This window comes from Stomoxys calcitrans, chromosome 4 (genome assembly GCF_963082655.1).
Source record: "Stomoxys calcitrans chromosome 4, idStoCalc2.1, whole genome shotgun sequence".
NCBI classification, from domain to species: Eukaryota; Metazoa; Arthropoda; class Insecta; order Diptera; family Muscidae; genus Stomoxys; species Stomoxys calcitrans.
Window position 1 is genome coordinate 9,589,189 of NC_081555.1, and position 18,549 is coordinate 9,607,737.

The 18,549-nt window shown below is 38.1% G+C and overlaps 1 protein-coding gene across 7 annotated transcripts in view; it reads right to left on the reverse strand.

Moving 5' to 3' along the window:
• LOC106081403 (basement membrane-specific heparan sulfate proteoglycan core protein) overlaps nucleotides 1–18,549 on the reverse strand; it is a 304,578-nt gene that overhangs the window by 40,481 nt on the left and 245,548 nt on the right. For all 7 annotated transcript variants that reach the window (XM_059366577.1, XM_059366576.1, XM_059366574.1 and 4 more), the window contains 6 exons: nucleotides 15,104–15,343; nucleotides 11,829–11,996; nucleotides 10,872–10,943; nucleotides 5,119–5,346; nucleotides 4,280–4,666; nucleotides 886–4,212 (listed from right to left, as the gene is read on the reverse strand). In XM_059366577.1, the coding sequence (XP_059222560.1) occupies nucleotides 886–4,212; nucleotides 4,280–4,666; nucleotides 5,119–5,346; nucleotides 10,872–10,943; nucleotides 11,829–11,996; nucleotides 15,104–15,343 (4,422 nt within the window). The remainder of the gene's footprint in view (nucleotides 1–885; nucleotides 4,213–4,279; nucleotides 4,667–5,118; nucleotides 5,347–10,871; nucleotides 10,944–11,828; nucleotides 11,997–15,103; nucleotides 15,344–18,549) is intronic.

The following is an 18,549-nucleotide window of genomic DNA, read 5'->3' on the forward strand; positions in this document are numbered from 1 at the left end:
TTCAGAAGGTACATCCGATTTCAATACGAAATTACTTCAGAAATCTGTAAGAATTTTCGGAAGGTACGTCCGCTTTCAACACGAAATTATTTCCGAAATCGTTATAAATTCTTTACAAATTTTCCGAAGGTATGTCCGATTGTAATATAAAAAAAACTTCCGAAATTGTTCAGAAATCTTTACAATGTTTCGGAAGGATCATCCGATTTCTATACGAAATTACTTCCGAAATCAATCAAAAATCTTTACGAAGTTCCGGATGGAACATCCGATTTCTATACGAAAAATACTTCCAAAATCTTTCGAATTTCCTAAATTTTGACAAAAATTTACAAAATTCCCTCCCCTTGCGGATGTTGGGCATACAAAAGTTTAGCCCCTTACCAAAATTAAAGATCCTGTTATTTGTTCTTGGGACTTGGGATAGTGTTCAGGTTTGGACTAATAGTTACTTTCTTCTAAAAATGCAAATATTTGTCTCATGTCAATAAGTACTGTCGATTCAAGTTTTGGCTCAATGGGAATAGGGTTCCTTTTTGAAAAGTTTCTTCTGGTTTTCTGGCTAGAATTCTAGCCTAGGGTTAAGCGTCATAGGCGGACTTGAAAACATGTACCATTGAGGTGTTCGTTTGTTCTGTACAACAGAACAGAAAAATCCTTTATAGGCTTGGTGGAGCTAATCCTTTTCCTTAATCTTTTGCATTTAGTTTTAAAAAAAATCTCTTTCACTGATTGATAGAATTGTCTAAAAGGTATTTGGAATTTTTCAACTTTTAATGAAATAAAGGATTTTCTTTTTAATGAATCATTCATGCCAGATAGACGTATGTATGTATATGTGTGTGTATATTTGGTTCAAACTTTCATTATGCCACCAAAACTTACCCAGATTTTGACAACGATCTCCAGTATAGCCTGACATACATTGACATTTCACATAGCCACGTTCATCTAGACTGCATGAGCTGGTGGTATCCTCTTGGCAGGGACAGGCCACACAATTACCATAGTTGTCGCGATAGTGCATGGCAGCACAGCTTTCACATGATGAGCCCGCATAGCCTGGGGGACAGGTACACAATTCGATATCAATGGCCTGGGTGGCACCTGGCTTTGGTGTTTCGACGGCGCTCTCCAAGATGACATCGCTAATCGAGGAACGAGTGGTGGGTATCTTTGGTGTGGCTCTAATCAAAATATGTTCCAAATTGGATAGAACATTCATAAAGTCCAAACGTGAGGCTCGCTCCATTACACCGCGCTGCATGGTCTGCCAGTTCTCATCCTCATGCAAACGTATGCTGTAGTCCTCATTGTCTTGTTCCGAAGTGGGACGTGACCATATCAGTTTCATGCCATTGCCAATCAAAATGACATCATTGCCAGGCTCATAGTGTCCATAGGAGTCAACTCGCAATTGGTAGGATAGAGTGCCGCCATACGAGTACAATTGATTGCCAAGCACTGAACCCCTTAGGCTCCAGTATTTGGGAGTGTACGAAGTGTAGGAGTAGGTGTATTCATTTGCTTCCAAGTCAAAGCTCAAATTCTCGGTATCGGCCACCAAACCTTCCTCGTCGGTGTACAGCGGTTGGTTGCTGATGAAGTCGACTGGAATCAACTGACGATAGAGAGAAGCTGAACGACATGTTGTGGATTTGTGCGAGCAGAAACATTCTTCGCAGCCATCGGGATTATTTTTGGACAAACCATAGGTGCCTGAACGACATTGATCACAACGGCGTCCCTGTACATTGGGTTTGCACTGACAATAGTCACCAACGCAAGAGACGGTGCCGGCTTCGTTACAGTGATAACAGTTACGAGTTGCATTTCCGGCTTCAGGTGTAGGACGAGGTGGCGGGGGAGGACGTGGAGCATAGGGATCATCGGGCTGGCAATCGTATGGGGTGCCAGCTGAGGCATCTCCTCTAAATCCATCAGCACAACGTTCGCACATATCTCCCTCGGTATTGTCGGCACAATTAAGGCAAGTTCCGGTCTCACTGTCGCATTGTTCGGAGTGGCCATTGCACTCGCAGGGTTCGCACAAGCCCAAATAGAGGCCACCTTCGGAGCGTTTGTAGCCAGGAGCACAGCGTTCACAAGAGGGTCCTACATAGCCCAGGGGACAGCGGCATTCCTCCACTTCCGAGGCACGAATACCACTAGTGCTGCTGGGGTTAGCAATGTCCAAGGAGACATAGGTCAAAGTTCCATCCTTGGTACTGGTGGTGTAGGTGGCCTTAATGTAGATGGCATCGATCTTGGACAAGGCCATCAACAAGTGTTGCCTGTTAACGGTTTGGCCATCCGAACGCTGCCAAGCACTTTCGATGATGGGTATGGCATACGAGTTGGGTTCACTGGGACTGAAGCCGCCTCTGCGGTAATGGATGATGGTCAAATCTTCGCCAGACTTTATGACTACATCGGGGGTGGTACTGCGAGACATTGAACCGCCTGGCATGGGACTGTAGCTGACGTTGTAGCTCAGTTTGCCACCATATGCCGTTATCTGGTTGCCCAAGAAAGGTGCTGGCAAGCTCCAGTACAATGGTTCCGACGAGGGCAATTCACTGAAGGTCAACGAAGAGTCGGTTAAGGTGAATTCCACAGGCAAGGGTACATCAGTGTCGTAGTGTCGTATAAGGCTAAAACCATGTGGAGCTCTGGAACGTCCAAAGGTGGAGGTAATTTGGTCGCGATTCCAGGTACTGCTGCCGCAGTTGACGGGTAATCCACTGCAGAAGCATTCAATACAGCCGGTGTAGGTGAACGAGTTCAAATGATAGGAACCTGGCATGCAGGTATCGCAACGAGGTCCACTAACCAAAGATTTGCATTCGCAAGTGTTGTTGGGCAGCACGGAGTAGGTGCCTTCGCTGTTGCAGTTGTCATCGGGGGCAGGGTAGCAGCGACCACCGGGAGCCAAGGGGTTGCCTTCGTAGCCGGGAGCACAGCTTTCACAACGGCGTCCAGTGTAGCCTTCATTGCAGTTGCAAGTGACCTCGTTATCGGGGCCCAAGGAACAACCCGAAGCAAAGTTATTGGAACCGGTTTGAGGGCAAGGACACTCGCGGCAAGGAATGCCACGGCGTGGCTCACCATAGCTGCCGGGTGGGCAGCGTTCTTCGACGAATGGCACGCAACGACCCAACCAGGCTCCGCCGGGTTGGCGCACATAGCCAGGGGCGCAGGATTCGCAAGAATCACCGGTGTAACCAACGGGGCAAGAGCACTTCTCAGCCAAGCTGGCTGGTCCCAGACCTTGATCGTGCGGTCCTGCCGAGCTCATCATAATGTTGGTCACCTCGACTTCTCTTTCGGTGGCCTCAACGTAGCTCAAGCGCACCAAAACATTGTCAACATTGGACAAAATCCTCATGATCTCCTCACGGGTAGCCGTACGTCCATCGGGTTGCATCCAACTGCCAGGAGTGAAGGGAATTTCCATGTGGTTAACAGTGTTGGGCTGAGGAGCATTGCGAGAGCGATAGGTTAAAGTAAAGCCATTGCCCGTTATGATGACATCAGGCTTGCGTGTGGGGCTTCCAGTGGCATCGAAACGCACATCATATTTAAGAGGGTTGCCATACGATTTCAATTGATTGCCCATAAAGTCCTGGGGCAAAGCCAAGTAGGGAGAGGTGCGGCCGCCAAAATGAACATCAGAGGCACGGAACTGAACACCATGTCTAAGATTCATAATGCCGCTGACGGGAGCCTCATTGATGACAATATCGTTGTAGGGACTTATCTCAACATTGACCACACGATGTGAGGTAATGGGTGGTTGAATGGTGCTGATGAATAGATTGCTGGATTTGCAGGACTTGGTAATGCCAAAGCAGAAGCAGCTGAGGCAATCTTCGGGACGGCGAGCGGCCGAATTGAAACTACCCGAGGGGCAGATGCCAGGACCGCCGGGGCCATCAACTGAAACTATGGTATCGCTGGTGAATTTGCTGCCCTTGGAATTGATGATTTCACAGGAATAGGCACCGCTATCGGCAAACTGCATGTCAGGACAGAAGAGAGTGCCAGTACCGCTGTAGCTCTTGGAGACACATTTATCGGGAACATGGCCCCAATTGAGACGCCACACAATAACGGGAGTGGGAGTGCCCACACCAACACAGGTCAGATTCAAAGATTCTCCGGGTCTTAGGTTTTGAGTTGGTGGAGGATCGCGTATCTTATCAGGAGCCACTGAAATGGTAAAAAAACGTTTTAGGTTTTGTTGCCGCATTAATGTAACAACAAATTTAATACTCACTGCAACCGATTTCGTCAGAGCCATCACGACAATCATTGGTGTCATCACACTGGAAGGATTTGGGTATACAATGACCACTTCTGCATTGGAATTCATCATAACGGCAGGGAGCGCCACTGGGCTCAGGATCACAACTTTCCTCATCGGAATTATCACCGCAATCGTTTTCACCATCACAGCGCCAGACACGATCAACGCACTTGGAGTTGCGGCACATAAACTGATTGGGTTGACATTTACGGCCTTGGGAGCAGCTGTGTTCATCCGAACCATCCGAGCAATGGGGTATGCCATCGCAAATCTGAGACTTGTCAATGCATTCGCCATTCATGCAAGTGGCCTGTATGGCTGAGCAGGCTGAGGGCAAACGATCATCACGAGGATTGTCTGCAGGCAGGGAAAAATAACAGTTAAATCATAACTTTCAAGTTGAAGATTTATGAACGAACTACTACTCTAAAAGGGGCAACTAAGTATTTACCATAGAAAAACATTTATGAGGAAAATTCCCACAAGGAAAAGCCGTTAAGAGAGAAAAGGAAAGTTTGTTTGGTTTATATTTACTATAGCATATATTCTACTGTAGGTTCGCTTGGAATAGGATAATATAAATGAAATTTTCAATATTACCTAATCCAAAAAATTCCATGTCTATGTGAGGCACTGTGCCATATTTTATTTTAGTTGAGGGTACAAAATATCTATTCGATCCCCAGGCTGCATGCATGCATATTAAAGTTACGAAAATACGAATAGCATTGAAATTGAATAACTAAAATTCGTTGCAAGGGTTGTGCAAAAAGCCCCGCTTGCCAGCAAGCCTTTGTGATTATACTTACATTTCTCAACGGTCAATTGGACGGAGACTTGTTGTCCGGAAACATGACGTGGATAGCCAACAGCTTCACAAATATAAGTGCCCGAATCTTCCATGCGAATATTGGGAATTTCCAAACGGCCATCTTTGTCGCGGGAACCAATGGGCAAGGGGCGACCGCCAGGTCTGGTCCATCTAACCTTGGCACGTAGCATACCTTCATCACGGCAACGGAAGATGACTTCACGACCTAGAGGGGAATTTAGAAAAGAAGTGCTATTGAAAAAGGGAAATAACAGCGAAAATATTCCATACGAAAACATTCCAGGCATTTTCTAGGGGGTATACATAATTTTTTTTCGAAAAGGGTGTATTTACAGAATATATAAGAAATTATATATAAATATTTACATATGCCACATTTTCCCAGACATTTATAGGATCTGGCTTCTTATTTCTAAGAACTTATATCACATTTTTTCCAAGGGTTAGTATGGGCATAGATTTTTGTTCATATTTTTTTTAAATACCCTTTTTAAAAATTTTAGTCAAATTTTTATGTACAGTAATAAAAGTATTTGTGTAATAGCATAGCATACTTAGAGTCAGCACTAAGGAATAGCGTTTTCTTAAATTTATAATATGTTATAACTTCTATCTTCTTTTTGTACAATATATAAAAAACATTTTGTATTTGTGAGTATGTATTGGGTTGCCCAAAAAGTAATTGCGGATTTTTCATTAGTCGGCGTTGACAAATTTTTTCACAGCTTGTGACTCTGTAATTGCATTCTTTCCTCTGTCAGTTATCAGCTGTAACTTTTAGCTTGTTTTAGAAAAAAAGTGTAAAAAAAAGTATATTTGATTAAAGTTCATTCTAAGTTTTATTAAAAATGCATTTACTTTCTTTTAAAAAATCCGCAATTACTTTTTGGGCAACCCAATATATTTCATATAGATTTAAAAACGGCTGACTATCATGATTTGGTGTAGAATGGACTTATGGTAAAAACAGAATACTTAATTGTTTGATATCCGAGGGAGGGGGGCGGGGTCGGACCCTCCCCCTTACCCTAATTTTATAAGAAAGTGGGGCAATTCAATCCAATTTTTGTTTATACTCTTATACAAATAACACAAAAATCAAAATTCCCTGGTGTATGGGGGACCGCTCACCCACAAAAAACAATAACTGAAGTATTTTTGTTTTTATTGACCTTTGAAATAAGTAGGTTTCTCTGGCGCACCCTGTAAATGTGGACGAGTTGTATACAAACCATAGGCTTTAGACCTCCAGCTTTGGGTCATAGTGGGAGTTATCTGCGCAAAACATGACTTTCGTGTTCGTCCGTCTGTCATGCACCTGCCACCACCACTAAAGAACAGTGGTATATTGATTTCATCATTACGTTTGTAACTCAACGTAACACTCTTGATCGCCTTAAAGTTCTTAGACAATCTAGACACGTCCGTCTATCCGTTTGTCTGTTGATATCATGCTACAATCTTTAAAGAAGTTGAAACGAGCTGAAACTTCGCATTGATAAATTTTGTTCCATAGATTAATTTTTCATAGGCAGGTTAATTTTGAAGATGGGCTTCCAATATAGACATCTTCATAAATCATTAAAATCGCATTTTTTTTGCCCGATTTCGGTGAAACTTGTCGCAGTGCGCTGTGTTGTTTTGGGTCCTTTGACATCCAGGCCCAATATGATGCAGATCTGCGTTTACCCGGATTTAAGATCTTGAAGCCAAGACTTTCGTGTCGAGGATGATTTAGATCGGAGCATATTTTAATATAGCCCCCATATAGACCGATTTTTCTTTTTTCAGTTTTTAACCTGTATAAGCCCTATTTATTGCCCGATTTTGATAAAATTTAGCTCAGTTAGTTGTGTTAGTCCCCTCGACATCTGTACAGAGTATGGTTGTGAGCGGTATTCTTTTGGGTCCTTCGACATTCAGGTTCAATATTATGCAGATCGGCGTTTATTTGAATGAAGTTGCCATATATACCAATCTTCTGATATCCGGATTTAAGCTCTTGGAGCCAAGACTAGTGAGCTGTGTTTGGTGCCTCGACTTTCTTGTCGAGGATGATTCAGATCGGAGCATATTTGGATATAGCCCCCATATAGACCGATTTTCCTATTTTTAGTTTTTAACCTAGGTTAGGTTGAATGGGTTGCCCACCAAAGGTGAGTTCACTCTGAGGCCAGTTTGGCCCATTGTGGTACCCTCGCGAGAGAGAGAAAGGTAGGAGAAAGAAAGTGTGAGACCTCGGATTAGAGGTTGTACACGAATAAAAGAAAAGACAGGAGAACCCGAGCGGGGGGTGAAGAACCGCCCGTCCCTACGCAAGCACGTATCTGTCTACGCCGGAATTTGTGGCACCCCCCGTCGGAACTATTCCGTTCCCTCAACAAACCTCAAGAGACATACTAGTGGTACGTTCGCCAGATCACCCAGATTACAGAAGAAACGGCTCTCCTACGTCTCTGCAGACCGGAACACAGCAAGTGCTCAATAGTCTCCTTCTCATCCTCATCGAGGCAACTCCTACAGAAGTCGTTGTGCGGTAACGCCATATGCGCCGCCATGCGGCCTATGGCACAGTGTCCGGCTATGACTCCTGTCAAGGTACTCATCGACCTCTTATCGAACGCCAGCAACTCCCTCGTCTTCCTTTGGTCGATGACTGGCCATAGCGCGTTCGCAGTCCGGCAACCATCCACCGAGTCCCACCTCGCCACCGACGCTGCTCTGGTCATCCCATCTAGGCCTGGCCATCCCATCTAGGCAAGACCGATGACTGGTCCGCCCGGTGCAGACGAACCCCTCCTGGCGCACTCGTCTGCCCTCTCATTACCTGGAATTCCCTCATGCCCAGGAAGCCATGTCAGCGTCACATCGTGGGCCCGGAGCCTATCCAAACAATCCGCCACGCATCTTGACCTCACCATCTTCGACCCCAAGGCCTTGAGCGCCGCCATACTGTCCACATAAATTCCGAGTTTCGATGGCGGCAAGCACCTTACCAGAACTTCTCTTGCGGCCACTGGAATGGCATAGACCTCTGCCTGAAAGACCGTACACTCGTCCGGCAGTCTGAAAGACATACTGATATTGAGTGCATTGGAAGTCTACCCCCAATCCAGTTCCTGACTCCATCTTGGAGCCATCTGTGTATATGTAGAGGTCTCACCTCCTCAAGTACACCATTCGCCCCTCTCAGGAAATCGAATCACAAATGCCCTCACTCCAGTCGGCACTAGTACCAGGTAGTCGGAGATCCTCCTCAACCTATATAAGTTTGAGCCCTATTTATTGCCCAATTTTGCTGAAATTTAGCACTATTAGTTGTGTTAGGCCCCTCGTCATCTTTTCAGAGTATGGTTATAATCGGTCTATATTTGGATATATCTGCCATAAAGACCGATTTCCTAATTTAAGGTCTTAGCGCATAAAAGACGATATGATTACCCGATTTCGCTGACATTTGTCATAGTGAGTTGCGTTAGGTCTTGCGGCATCCGTACTAAGAATGGTCTATAAGTCTATGTTTGGATATAGATATCATATAGACCGATTTCCCAATTTAAGGTTCTGGGCCCATTTATTGCCCGACTTTGCTAAAATTTGGCACAGTGAGATTATTAGTTTCCACGACATTTGTGTTGAGTATGGTTCAGATCGGTCCTCATCTAGACCGACATCCGGATTTGATGTCGGTCTATTTGTACCACCACTGTGATTCCGAGTATTATAAGTTTGTGCATTTGTTTGCAACGCTAAGAAGGAGAAGAGCTAGACCCACTGATAAGTATACCGATCGATTCAGAATGGATTAAGCCATGTACGTCTGTGAGTCCATGTATTCTTGTAATCAAAGTGCAGGTTGTATTTGTAACCCAATCATCACGAAACTTTGCACATATCACTTTTTTAGCCCACGCTATTGATTTGTTTTGACGAACGCTATTGATTTTGGTAAAAATCGGTTCAGATTTGGATATAGCTTCCATATATATGTATCGCCCGATTTGCACTTAAATGGCCATAGTAGCTACAATTTTCCACCGATATGCACAAAATTTGGCACGAATTGTTTTATTACTGATCCTAACATATCTGCAAGATTTTATCAAAATCGGTTCCGATTTGGATATAGCTCCCATATATTTGTATCGCCCGATTTGCACCTAAATGGCCATAGTTGCTAAAATTTTCCACCGATCTGCACAAAATTTGACATGAATTGTTTTGTTACTGATCCTAACATATCTGCAAGATTTTATCAAAATCGGTTCAGATTAAGATATAGCTCCCATATATATCCATCGCCCGATTTTTACTTAAATGACCGTAGAAGCTAAAATTTTCAACCGATCTATACAGAATTTGGCACGGATTGTTTTGTTACTGATCTTAACATACCTGCGAGATTTCATCAAAATCGGTTCAAATTTGGATGTAGCATCCATACATATTTATCGCCGGATGTGCACTTATATGGCCGTAGTAACAAAAATTTTCGAACTATCGGTTTGAAAATCTCATATACACATATATTTATATATTGCCCGAATTTATAATTGTAGGGTATAGGAGTAGGGTATTATATAGTCGGCTCCGCCCGACTTTTGCCTTTCCTTACTGGTTTTTACCCAATTTTGCTGAATATGGTGCCGATCGTATGATATTCGGATATGGCTGTCGTAGACCGATCATCTGATAAACGGTAATGAGATAATAAAAGAGAGTTAACCGATTTTGCGAAATTTTAGACAGTGAGTTGTGTAAGACCCCTCCTAGTTTGTGTCCAGATCGGACCATATTTTGATTTAGCTACATTTGGTTCATAAATGTGGCATTTTTAATCGGATTTTGGTAACTGCAAGACAGTGAGTATCCCGGCCAAACTTAATCGGCCATAATCACAAAACTAAATAAAACCTGAAATAAGTTTATTTGACAGTTCTATAAAACAAATGTGTCAAATAAACCTATTTGAAATCGATATTAACGACCGTATTCAAAAAACTTGATGAAGCCTTGAAAGAGGTAGAGGAAGCCGGTGTAAATATTGCGAGTATCGGAGAATGCCTTTTTCTGGTATTTTTTTTTTATATTTCTTTTACATTATTTTCAAATATATATTGGGTTGCCCAAAAAGTAATTGCGGATTTTTCATATAGTCGGCGTTGACAAATTTTTTCACAGCTTGTGACTCTGTAATTGCATTCTTTCTTTTGTCAGTTATCAGCTGTTACTTTTAGCTTGCTTTAGAAAAAAAGTGTAAAAAAAGTATATTTGATTAAAGTTCATTCTAAGTTTTATTAAAAAAGCATTTACTTTCTTTAAAAAAATCCGCAATTACTTTTTGGGCAACCCAATATTTTGATTTTGTATAAATATCTTATATTATTGTGTAATATTTTTGATATCTTTAGTGCATTCTTAATTTGCTGTACACAAGACATTTTGTAAATATTTGTGAATAGTTAGGTGTGGCATATATTATCTGTTTTGTTTTGAGATTTTTGTGTAGTCCACTTACCCTCCCTTATATATCCTGATGGTTAATATTTTTTGGGGGGAATTGTTTTAAGCATATTGGTTTGTTATAAATAAGCATTTTTTTTTGGAATAGGAAGAATATAAATCGAAAGACATTAATTTTAATCAATTTTTTTAAAACTTATAGTTTAAACTTATGTTTAAAGATATTAGACTAGTAAAATGGACTGTACTACTTAAATTTTTACTTACTTTCTTTAATGACTTGATTATCAGGATAGGTCTTCAAATTCAATTGAGGAGCTGCAGTGGTAGGTACATCAGCTGTTAAAAACAAATAAAATCGGTACAAGTGAATGGAGAGTTTCAAAAAAGAGCGATATTTTCTAGCATAGAAATAAATTAAAATTAAAAAAAATATTTTTTTTATTTTGTATTGAAATAATAAATTAAGGAAACCACAACCGTCGAGATATTTATCATTTTAAGAAAATATGTTTCAATTGATTTTACAAATTTAGAATAAGGGTTCGGATTTTCTCTTTAAAGAAAAACACTGAATTTGTCTTGGTGAAAAGGTTTGTGCTCATATTAATGGGTTCTTTGTGAGATTTAGAAAATTTGGTACTTAATTCTTTGGAGGCCAACTTTGAATATGTCTTAGTTACAAATTTGTGCTCCTACTGTTGGTTTCTTGTAAGTGAGTTTTAGAAAATTTGGATATCAATTGGGCTTAAGTTATAAACATCGGAAGTGAATTGTTTAAATTGTACATAAAACATTGCTTGCTACAAATTTGGAAATGGCTAGTGCTTTAAATTTCTTACAAGTCTTAATAATGAGTTCTCATAAATAAGGCTCAAAGTATCGGATTTTAGTTAGAACTTGTTATTTGGTGCTACCATTAGTTTTCGGTAAACTTTTCGTTGCCTTATTAAGTCCGGATTTTTATGTAAAATCGATATTTCGCCATAAATTATTTGGGATATGCATTGGTATTCTGCATATATGCATACAGAAGCCAATTCCTGAAGCCATAATAGCATAAGAAAATTAATTTTTATTGCAAAATACCAACACATTTAGAAAATAAAGGATGTCTAAATTTCGATTTTGCATAAAAATCCGGACTCTACTTATTATTCATACCTTTTTCCAGGTGCTTGGTTTAAACCAAAATTTACTATCGATTTTTTACACAAAACTTACTATCGATTTCATTATCCATAGTAGGACAATCTAACTCATCACTTATGTCCAAAGGACAATCATAAACGCCATTGCAACGCATTGATGATTGTATGCAAGGACCATTTTCGCAACGATACATATTGGGACCACATGCCCGTCTATTGGTCATTGTTGTGGTTGAGGTTCCTTCAAAATCATAGTAGGATTCTTTGATATTATATCCTTAACGCAAAATATATATAAAAATTCGAATGGAAATAAATGATAAATGCACGATGAATGAATGATAAATAAGGACGTATAACAAAAGAAAAGGAGTATTAAAGAAATGTATAATTAAAAAATCCAATGACAAATGAGAGAGTTCTAAATTATATTTGGGTTTCTTCCTTTGCTGCACGCAAAAAATAATTCATTGGCCCTAAACGAACTTTTCGACAAATAAACTTATTTTATGAAAAACATTAAGATTTTGTTTATGATAAGATGCAAGATTGCAATTTGTAACGAATACAAAGAATGCATATTTCTTTATGGCGCCGAATATTGTCAAAAAATTTATGCAATGAAGTAATTTCGTTGCATCCAGACTGGCGCCGTTTGGTAAGAACGAACATGTTTTTAACCTATGGTAAAATTTGAAAACTAGTTCCGAGTTTACATTCGCAAACGATCGGGAACCTCTCAACACTAATTGCTGCTAGACTAAGCTTTAGGTGTCGATTATGGATTGCAACTCTCCTTCAGTGGAGTTGCCAACGGGCAAATTTGGAAAAAAATTTGCTCTTCTGTATTGATTTTTATTCTTTTTTACAATTTACTCAGTAGCTGAATGTTCAAAACTCTGATATTGAAAGAAACTGATCTAAAAAGCCGTATGAAATAATGTAATAAAGCCCAAAACAGAAAATGAAATAAGACCCCAAACTTTTATACATGAAACAAAAACGACGATAGTTGGGGCTTTATTTCATTGTAAAAATTAGGGTTCAATTTCATATGGAATAAGACCCCAAATTTGGAAATGACACCAAACCCCAAATCTTATTTTTAGGGCTTTATTTCATTTTAGAAACATTTAAAATAAAACGCAGAGCAGTACATTTCGAAAGACTTTCCGGGCAATAGTCAATCGTCAACTTATTGGGGCATTATTTCATTTTAAAATTGGGACTATATGTTAAATGAAAATATCTATCTAGTTTTCGGGCCTTATTTCGTTTTAATTTGGGATGTGTTTTCATTTCGTTGAGGCCTTATTTCATTTCTACTATTGGCGTTGTATTTCATTATGAAATAAAGCCCCATTTTTGGGGTTTTATTGCATTTTCCGTTTAGGGCCTTATTTCATACCGCCCTAAAAATGTTCAACTTTATGCACATTTTTATTTCATGATTTTATTTTCGGCTGCCGGGGAGCCGATACTAAGCTTTACCCAATAAAAAAAAGAGTTTTTCTTAACTACAGTCTGTGCCAAATGGAGAAGAAACAAAATATATATAAAAAAACCAAAAGAATCCTTTCTTCGTGTAACAAATTGCCTTTTGTTATAAACGGAGTATGTTTGGCTTAAAAGAAGTTTGGTATTTTCGTCCGAAAAGCCTTTTTTAACACAGACAAAGTTTATAAAAGCTATACGATAAGCGAAGTGACTTTAACATCAAAATATCCTGAATTCATGACTATCGCTCAACGGTGGAATGATATGTTGCACAGGGACTATAAAAATAGTACTTCCTCTATTAAACAGATGTTTATCGCAAAGATGGTCCAAATCTTTTATTTTTTCGTGTATATGGGCACTATCGGACTATAAAGGCCATATGAGTTGTGCTCGTCCCCTCGACAACCGTAACGAGAGCCATAAAAGCCCGCTTTTGCCTAATTTCACTGAAACTTGGCAAAGCAAGTTATTTTAGATCGAAGGGCCTAAATCTCTACCGAGTCGAAATCGCACTCCTATACCTACCATAGGATGGGGGTATACTAATTTCATTATTCCGTCTGTAACACATCGAAATATTCATCTGATATCCCACAAAGTACATACAAGAAACGATGAAGAATCATTGTCTTGACATTCTAGATCGATTTAGCCATATCCAAAAATTAAAATTATGCGCTTGAAACTTTGCACAAATACTTCCTATAAGGGTAGGTCGGTTGGGATTGTAAATGGGCCATATCGGTCCATGTTTTGATACAGTTGGCATGTGAACCGATCTTGGATCTTGACTTCCTGAGTCTTTGGACAGCCCATTTTTCATCCGATCTCGTGTTTTGTCATAACAAAATACTTCGTGCAAAATTTCAGCTTAATAGGATAAGAATTGCGTTTTCTAGAGCCTCAAGAAGTCAAGATCGAAGATCGGTTTATATGGCAGCTATATCAGGTAATGAACCGACACAGTTGTTGGAAGTGATATCAAAACACTACGTGCCAAAAATGTCAGTCAAATCGGATGAGAATTCAGTCCTCTAGCGGCTCAAGAAATCAAGATCCAGAATCGGTTTATATGGCAGCTATACCAGGTTATGAACCGATTTGAACCATACATCGGACATTTGTTGTGAGTCATAACAAAATACTTCGTACAGAAGTTCAGCTTTATAGGACAATAATTGCGTTCTCTACAGGCTCAAGAAGTCAAGATCCCAGATCGGTTTATATTGCAGGTATATCAGGTTATTAACCGATTTGAACCATAATTAGCACAGTTTTTTGAAGTGATATCAAAACACCACGTGCAAAATGTCAGTCAAATCGGACGAGAATTGGGCCCTCTAGAGGCTCAAGAAATCAAGACCCAAGATCGGTTTATATGGCAGCTTTATCAAAATGTGGACCGATTTTGCCCATTTACAATCCCAACTGACGTACACTATTAAAAAGTATTTGTGCAAAATTTCAAGTGCCTAGCTTTACACCTTCAAAAGTTAGCATGCTTTCGACAGACGGACGGACGGACATGGCTAGATCGACTTAGAATGTCATGACGATCAAGGATATATACTTTATGGGGTCTTAGACGCTTATTTCGGGGTGTTACAAAGAGAATGACGAAATTAGTATACCCCTATCCTATGGTGGGCGGTATAAAAAAATGTAACACCAATTAGTCCGTTATTTCATTTACTTGAATTGGTTTAGAAAACTCTTGCAAGGATAGAAAAAATTGTTTCTTCACATTATTTTCTGTTTAAGAAAGCTAACAATTATTAACTCAGAACTTTTCTCATTTGTCATGAAATGCTCCCACTTAAATTTTTGAAAATCATGGGTAATACTTACGGCAATATTTTTCATCGGAACTATCGGCACAATCCACATAACCATTGCAACGACCAAAGGCTGTAACACATTGACCATTGTCACAACGGAATTGTGAAGGTGCACAACGTCCACTTGAAATAGCAGGATCTGTACAATCTTCCTCATCGGAGCCATCTACACACTCACGGCGATTATTGCAATGGGCATAGCCAGGGACACATTCACCATTGCGGCAACGGAATTGATCAGCTGCACAACCTATTTAAAAAAATACAAATCATAAAAAACATTAATAAAATGCAACACTCAACTTTTTTATAAAGGAGGGAAGGCAGAAGAGGCTACACCGAAAATGTGCTTTTTTACAATAAAACACTTAAAACATGCCTTAACATAAAAAAAGACTTACTTTTTTGATAAAAAAAATACAACTTATACTAAAAACAAAATATTAAATATTTATAAAGTATTTAATAAAAAAATCTAAAAAATTAATATAATAAAATAATTAAACTTTTTGCAATTACATAGACATCTACTTATGGTGATAGTATAGAAAAGATATTAACCAATGCAATTTTGTTCATCTGAAAAATCTTTACAATCATAATATCCATCACAGTGTTGCGTTGCATTTATGCAATATTTATGATCGAAACAGAAAAATTCATCGTCCTTACAGTTTATGCCTGGGATTTTGAGGTGATTTATTTTTAATGTAAGATGTTTTGGTTTATTTTTTCATTAATAATTAGTAAAAAGCATTTCACATTTTAGTTTTTTTTTTTTTTTGATGGAATGAGAAAAAGATTGAAAATTTTCATACATTTGTTGATGTTTTTTTTTTTTTTTGCGTAGTGATGTGTTTTTGGAAGGATAGAAAAAAGAAAAATCGAAAGAAAGTGTATTGTACAATGAAGAAACTTTTCTTTGTTAGTGCTCTAGAGATTTTAAGAAAGGGTATATAAGTATATATATATATGTAAAGAAAAGGTCTGAGGAGTAGGAGAAAATAAATCGAGAAAACGAAAATGAAATTTTGACGTTATACGTTTTTAAAAAATATTAAAAGTTCCATAGTGACACATTAATAGGTAAAAATGTTTGCAGGGTTTTCATTTGCCTGGTCTCTTTTAAAATGTTTTCATATATATATTTACATTTTAGATTCTTTATCAAATGTAGAATAATAACCTCTTATACTTCGTCATCCATTTGAAACACCTCTAAACATGTGTATGAGGACTTGTGAAGTATATATATTCTTGATCGTCATAAGATTTAAAGCCCATCTATGACTTCATTTCATGTCAGATGTTCCTATGGAAGCGCCATGTCGCAGTAATTGAGGGTCAAAAAGCCTCAAATCATTATAAAACTGATCATGTAAAAACATGCAAAGTTCGACCGGGCGGATTCTCATTTACCCTCCATCATGGATCGCATTTGTCAAATTCTTTGCCTGGTATCTTTTTATGGGTAAAAAAAGGATATTGGATAAGAATTGCTATGCTATTGGAGCCATAACAGGTTACGGACCGATTCACACCATACTTGGTTTTGATGTTGAAGACCTTAGTAGAAGTAATTGTGCAGAATTTCAGCCAAATTGGATAAGAACTGAGGCCAAGAATTATAATCGGGAGATCGGTTTATATGGGAGCTATTTCAGTTTATAAACCGATTCACAGCATTTTTAGTGCGTATATTGAAGGTGATAGGAGAAGTCGTTGTACAAAATTCCAGCCAAATCGGATAAGAATAACGCCCTCTAGAGGTTTAAGCAAACCATTTCCAAGATCATTTTATATGGTAGCTATATCCAAGCATGGCCTATCGGATAAGAATAACGCCCTCTAGAGGTTCAAGTAAGCCATTTCCAAGATCATTTTATATGGTGCATGCATGGCCTATTTACAATTCCAACCGACCTATACTAATAGGATGTATTGCTAAGAAAGTTTGCGTGCTTTCGACAGACGGACGGATATGGCTCAGAATGTCAAGGCGATCAAGAATAGATATATACTTTGTTGAGTCTCAGATCAATATTTCGGTATGTTACAAACGGTATGAGGAAATTAGTAAATCCTTTATTTTATGGTGGAGGATAAAAAAATAGTTTACCATGGTCTTAAAGTAAAATGGGCTTAAGACTACTTAAGAGGTGTGGAATATTCAATATTCAACATTCATCCTTCGATTTTTAGGCCAACATTATTGAACTTATTCTCATTTTAGATATTTCAATGAGAGTTTTTCGACAAAAACAAATTTTGAGATTTTAATTTTAAACTATTTTCGATGACAAAATTGAACCGAAAATAATATTTGGAGATTTAAAATTAAATTTAAAGATATTCTAATTTTCCAATTTTTAAGGAAAAATTATTCTAAGTTAATTTTTTTTTTACTTGACAAAACGAATTTCGGCCTTTAAATGAAGAAAAGAGCCCTACTATTAGGTAAAAAGAAGTAAAAAGTCATTGATATCCCAATTTGCCAAATTCTGAAGGAAAAAATATTCTTAACTGAAAGGATTTTTACTTGTTATTAAAAACTCTAGTCCTAAAGTGTAGTATGAATCTATTCTCGAGAAAAAAAAAATGATCAAGAAAATAAACACGTCAATGATATGCAATTTTTCAAATTTTTTAAGAAAAACATTTTTTTAATTGAAAGAATTTTTACTTGATATTAAGGATATTTGTAGTATACAAGATTCTTAATCTTGAGTGAAAAACAAAATTGTTTGTTTGAGATTGGGAATGTCGTTTATATGCCAATTTTTCAAATTTTTTAGAAAAACATGCTTCTAAATGGCAGAATTTTTATTTAATTTTAAGGATTTTTGCCTTCAAATGTAGTATAATAAATTCCTATTATTGAATACAAAAATCAAAATTTGTAGTTAAAGCCAAAATATCGCTGATATCCAAGTTTTTCAAATATTTAAGGAAGAAATTATCTTAATTGAAAGATTTTGGCTTTAAATGTAGTATAGATTACTGTTCTTGAGTAAAAACAAATTGTTGGTGGCAGTAAGAATGTTGTTACATTCCAATTTTCTAAGCATTTGGGTAACCAGTTTTCTTAATTGAGGAAATGTTTTCTTGATATTTAGGATTTTTGCCTTTAAAAGTAGTAAAATAAATGCCTATTCGTGAGTAAAAAAGATATGCAAATTTTCCAAGTTGGAAAAAACAAAAAAAAATTTCCTAAGTAAAAGACTTGTAAGATTTTTAACTTTAAATTTAGTATCATAGATTCTGGTGTAAAAAACAAAATTGTTAGAGTCAAAATGTTCTTGATATCCCAATTTTCTAAATTTTTAAGAAAAACCTTGCCTTAATTGAAAGTATTTTTTACTTAATTTTAAGAAAAAAAAACATTTCCTCAATTGAAAAAACTTTTACTTGATATTGGGGATTATTTGTCTTTAAATCTTGTATAATAGATTGCTA